Raw genomic sequence first — 5000 nt, forward strand, 5'->3', positions numbered from 1 at the left:
CACCGCCTCCTGTTCCCCCGCCGCCTCCGAATCCCCCTCCGGATCCGCCTCCAAATCCTCCACCGCCTCCGAATCCTCCGCCTCCGGTATGTCCTCCACCAGCTCCTCCTCCAAAGCCGCCGCCAGTTCCTCCGTTATGGTTTCCTCCTCCGTGGCTTCCACCTCCACCATGGTGTCCTCCATTGCCTCCTCCACCGTGGTGTCCTCCGTTACCACCTCCGTGGTGTCCTCCGTTTCCTCCTCCATGGTTTCCACCTCCTCCTCCAATGCCGAAGCCTCCTCCGCCTCCCCCGTGGCGACGGGCCCGAGAGGCCGGCACCAGCAGCGCGAGGGCCAGCACCAGCGCCAGAGTCTGTCCCTTCTGTTTGGGAAGACGTCGGTCGCTCGTTATATCATTTGAGAAAAGACTTTTACTAATCCTTACCTCCATTTCGATTAAAAGAATCACTCGTTCACGAATATCGCATGAAATGTGATACTCTAGATTAAACCTCTCTTCTGAAGCTTTCTTAAGTTTATATATATATATATATATTATATATTATATATATATATATACATATATGTATATATATATATGTGCATATATGTGTATATATATGTATATATATATGTGCATATATATATATATATATATTTTATATATATATATATATATATATATATATATATATAATATATATATATATATATATATATATATATTTACATATATATATATATATGTATATATATATATATATGCATATATATATATATGTATGTATATATATATATAGTTATATATATATATATGCATATATATATGTATATATATATATATATATATATATATATATATATATATATAGTAAAATCTTTATCTCTGTTTTTTTTTTTTTTTTTTTTACCTTTTCCTTTCTTTCATTTTAGTTTTTTCTCTGTTTTTATCTGTGTTATATCTTAATACAGATATGACCACAATATATGATTGTCAGAGACTTCGAAAGAAAACTGAACTACCAATCTTGGGTTAACATGTTACAGGTAGTGATATGCCAGAGAAGACATGTACTGATCTTACCATCTTTGCAGGATAGATGCTAGCAGGGTCTGTCCTCTGGTCATGATCTGAACCCATTATATACGCTTCCTCCATGAACATGAACACAGAAACAAACAAACACACGAACAAAGATAGACCCCCCTCCCAATTCCCAGACGCACATACGTCAACCGCCCTGTTTGCGAACGCTGAATCACGTGACCAAACATAAGGCAGCGGGAATCCCCTGGTCGTGTCGAAGAACTCCAGGTCTTCCGCGAAGGAGGAAGTGCGAGAGAGAATGAAGACAAGACGAAGGGAAAGATGAAATAAAGAACGGGAAGTAAGAATCGAGGATGAAGTTCTGTGCTTATCCAAATGATATTTGATCAATCAACAAAGCGTTCAGTACACACACACACACACACACACACTCACACACACATACACACACACACACACACACACAAACACAAACACACATACACACACACACACGCGCGCGCGCGCGCGCGCGCCCACAATCGTACGTACATACATGAACGTGCAGATACATAATATTTATCGACTCCCAAATACAAAGGACAATGCCAAGAAAGTGTTAACCTTGTTGCAAATTAAAACGAAACATGAAAATAAACTCAGTGTCATTAAGATGTAAATACGGGTATCATTTATGAAGCTGAAAAGAAAGAAAGAAATTCTGGACTATGTGGAGACAGGACATAATGAAAACGGAAGAAAGAGAGAAAGAGGGAGGGAGGAAAAGAGAAAGAGGGGGGGAGGAGTAGGAGAGAGAGAGAAGGAGAGAAAGAGGGACAGATAGACAGACAGAGAGAAAAGGATAGAAAGAGAGAGAGAGTAAAATCGAAAGAGAAAGAGAAATACGTCTTATTCGTTTAGTGATAAAATATGCACAAGTGACTTGCAGAGTATTGACCTCTTTCCAGTGGTACAAAGAGGAAGAGGAGGAGGAGAGGAGAGCGGGGGATGGGGGGAAGAGGAGAGGAGGGAAGGAAGAGGGAGGAGGGGGAAAGATGGAGGAGGAGGAGAAGGAAAAGGGAGGAGGAGAGGTGAAGAGGGAGGAGATAGAAGAGGGGAGGGAGAGAAAAGAAGGGGACAGCAGAAGAGGGGAGGAGTAGGAGGGAAGGGGGAGAAAGAAGAGGGGAGGAGAAGAGGGGGCAGGAGGAGACGGGAGGAGCAACAGGAGAGGGAAGAATGAGAGGGGGAGGGGCAAGAGAAAAAGGGGAGGAGCAAGAGACTACAGAAGAGGGGGAGGAGGAGGGGGGTATTGAGGAATGCATATATAATCCTTGGGTTTTATTCAGGGACGTTAGTTGTCTCGTCTAAGGTCTTTCAGATTCTCAAGGTAACACAGCAGCTCAAGGTATTGTGATCTAAAATACCTCATTCTGGTGAAAGAGGGATGGATGGGATTCTGTTAAGGCATTTTAGTATTGGAATTTATTACATTATCCTGTTAGAATGAAAATAAATTCCTCCGAGTAGAGTTTAACGTAGTTTTCCTTTTTCTTTGGTTTCTGCAGATGCGATTCCTTGTTATGGTTCTGGCAATAGCTGTCGTGGTAACTACAGTCAGTGCCAAGACTGAGCCCTGCTGCTACGGAGGTCACCATGGGGGTCACCACGGAGGTCACCACGGGGGTCACTACGGAGGCCACCATGGAGGTCATCACGGAGGTCATCACGGAGGTCACCATGGAGGCTTCGGTGGAGGTTTTGGTGGAGGATACGGACACGGTGGATTTGGAGGTGAGTGGGATCTCCTTCTGGTCAAGCGTTCTGGCGTATGTTTCCTTATGGCAATATAAAACACGCACATTCACATGCACACGCATACACACATACAAACACGCGCTCGCGCGCACGCACACACACCACACAAACACATACACACACATACATTATACATAGATTGATGTAATATTTTTAATCTATTCGTATGCCTTGCAGGTGGCTTCGGCGGGGGATACGGACGATGTAAGTGTCATTTTCTTTTTACTTTAATTTGAAAAAATCGGTGTGTATATATAGTTGACGATTGTGACGATGCTGTTACTACTTCTTTAGAATAATTCATAATTCATTTCCCGTATTTAGGATATCGCAAGTCCGTTTTCGAAGACAGTCTCGTGGTTCATGGTAGCCGTCGAAGTCGGATGCATGCATTCGGACAAAACTCCATGAAAAACATCGAGATGGGGATTCGTTCGTTTAGAATCCGTGCATCTCGAATGGTTGATCAGTTAGTAATAAAATACAGGCTAACTCCATGTACGATCTGTTTGATTACCCTCTTTTTATTATCATTATTTCAAGATTCTTTTTACCTGTTTTTGTTCTCTCTCTCTCTCTCTCTCTCTCTCTCTCTCTCTCTCTCTCTCTCTCTCTCTCTCTCTCTCTCTCTCTCTCTCTCTCTCTCTCTCTCTCTCTCTCTCTCTCTCTCTCTCTCTCTCTCTCTCTCTCTCTCTCTCTCTCTCTCTCTCTCTCTCTCCCTTTCTCTCTCTCTCTCTCTCTCTCTATCTATCTATCTATCCTTATCTATCTACTTTAAGTACTGTTTCTGCTCTTTCTCTCCCGTGCGATCTCTTTCCTATTTCTCCATATGTTTATTCCTCCTACCCTATTTTTTTCAGTTCAGACATTTGTGTGAATATTAGTATACTTATTATTTTGTTCTTGTTAACGCAGTAGAAAATTCTAAATAAATAAGTCACTGTTCTGAGGACCATATCTTCCAGATTAATAGTAAAACAAAAAATTTAGTCTAATATACAAGGATTTTCAAATTGATTACCTCCAGTACACATTTTTGAAAATATAATTTTCGATGATATACCAAAATCCGTAATTACAAAAATTGCACATGATATGAGATATGACTATCTGTAGACGGAAGATCGTGATCACATATCATCGGTGGTGCATGAAGTGAGACAGGATTATTTTGTCAAAGTATTGAATGTTTTATTAATTTACCTTTAACCTTCATCATAACTATACATCAGCCCTCAATAGATCTTATTGTCTCACGATATTCTCTAGAACTTTAAGTTTGCACTGTTGAATGGCCCAACATTTTTTTAAGGGCTAGCACCTGTGTTTCCAAGTCTTTATGCTCAAATATTTCCTGTTCCATATGTCCCCAAATCCCTATTTCAACCTGCCCTTAAACTCCCCAGTCTTTGGTTTCGCTGGTCCCTTTCCGAATCCCTTTATTCCCCCGGCAACATGTTCTTCAGACTCCATGTTCCCCAGAAAATGGCGCCATTTATAAATATCGTGGTATGGCACATGTAAATACAAAATCAAAATGAGATTAGTCTAGGGGGATTAGAAAAGAATATTGTTACAATCTTTGGACATGGTTATTGTGCCTAAACCCGCTGAAAATAACAGAAAATCAAGTGATGAAACATGTACCAGATATGTAACCACGAGTTATTTTTCTTTGTAGAAACGCATACACATGTATTGTATTTAGAAAAAAATAATAATAATAATCGTCAGGATCTTATAATCGTACCGGTTAACTACATTAGGCAGAAGTTGTATGAAAAACAAATCTGATTTTAGTCTGTTCTCAAATCGTGTACAGAACATGTACACTAGATATACTGTTAAACAATAGGTAAGTGGAAAGTGTGAGAAATTGTAATTTCAGGCGACCGAAACAGAGAGATAAAACTGCCTCGGTAAACACACGATTTTCCACAGTAAATAACACACAGGAACCTTGTTAACATAGGGAGATCCACTGTCATTCCGGATCTTTGAACTTGAATTCAAGACCATTTCCACAAGTTAATTCTTTGAATATATATAAGGAGGAGAATGAGGAAAAGGAGGAGAGTAGGGGGGGGGAGGAAGAGGGAGAAGTAGGAGGAGGTGGAGGAGTGAGAAGAGAAGAAAGGAAGAGAGAGAAAAGGGGGGGGAGGGAGAAGAGAAGATAGGA

The 5000-nt window shown here is 40.8% G+C and overlaps 2 protein-coding genes across 4 annotated transcripts in view; one reads left to right on the forward strand and one right to left on the reverse strand.

Annotated features, from left to right (window-relative positions):
* LOC122266840 (uncharacterized) overlaps positions 1-1212 on the reverse strand; it is an 11155-nt gene extending 9943 nt beyond the window's left edge. The window contains exons 1-2 of one of the 2 annotated variants that reach the window (XM_086548805.1): positions 1064-1208; positions 163-361 (exon numbers count right to left, since the gene is read on the reverse strand). In XM_086548805.1, coding sequence (XP_086404931.1) covers positions 163-246 — 84 coding nt within the window. In that variant the 5' untranslated portion in view covers positions 247-361; positions 1064-1208. Of the gene's footprint in view, positions 362-1063 lie in introns of both variants that reach the window. The other variant, XM_086548806.1, reaches the window with a different exon arrangement.
* A 1103-nt stretch (positions 1213-2315) lies between these two features.
* Positions 2316-3322, forward strand: LOC122266843 (uncharacterized). Of its 2 annotated transcripts, none has more exons than XM_043036730.2 (4): positions 2316-2411; positions 2572-2797; positions 2999-3025; positions 3146-3322. In XM_043036730.2, exons 2-4 carry the CDS (start codon positions 2660-2662, stop codon positions 3230-3232), a joined length of 252 nt encoding a protein of 83 aa, XP_042892664.2. In that variant the 5' UTR covers positions 2316-2411; positions 2572-2659; the 3' UTR covers positions 3233-3322. The 2 variants fall into 2 exon arrangements, with proteins under 2 accessions (XP_042892664.2, XP_086404937.1); XM_086548811.1 differs by having other exon boundaries at positions 2344-2393.
* The last annotated feature ends 1678 nt before the right edge of the window (positions 3323-5000 follow it).

This window comes from Penaeus japonicus, unplaced genomic scaffold (genome assembly GCF_977035675.1).
Source record: "Penaeus japonicus unplaced genomic scaffold, GWHDUDI00000001_assembly GWHDUDI00000021, whole genome shotgun sequence".
Lineage (NCBI taxonomy): Eukaryota > Metazoa > Arthropoda > Malacostraca > Decapoda > Penaeidae > Penaeus > Penaeus japonicus.

Bases quoted from the DNA above. Each gene is read 5' to 3' on its own strand.
- LOC122266843 (XM_043036730.2), top strand. From the start codon at position 2,660: ATGGGGGTCACCACGGAGGTCACCACGGGGGTCACTACGGAGGCCACC. The intron at 2,798-2,998 runs GTGAGTGGGATC...TATGCCTTGCAG, and splicing joins CGGACACGGTGGATTTGGAG to GTGGCTTCGGCGGGGGATAC. The intron at 3,026-3,145 runs GTAAGTGTCATT...TCCCGTATTTAG, and splicing joins CGGCGGGGGATACGGACGAT to GATATCGCAAGTCCGTTTTC.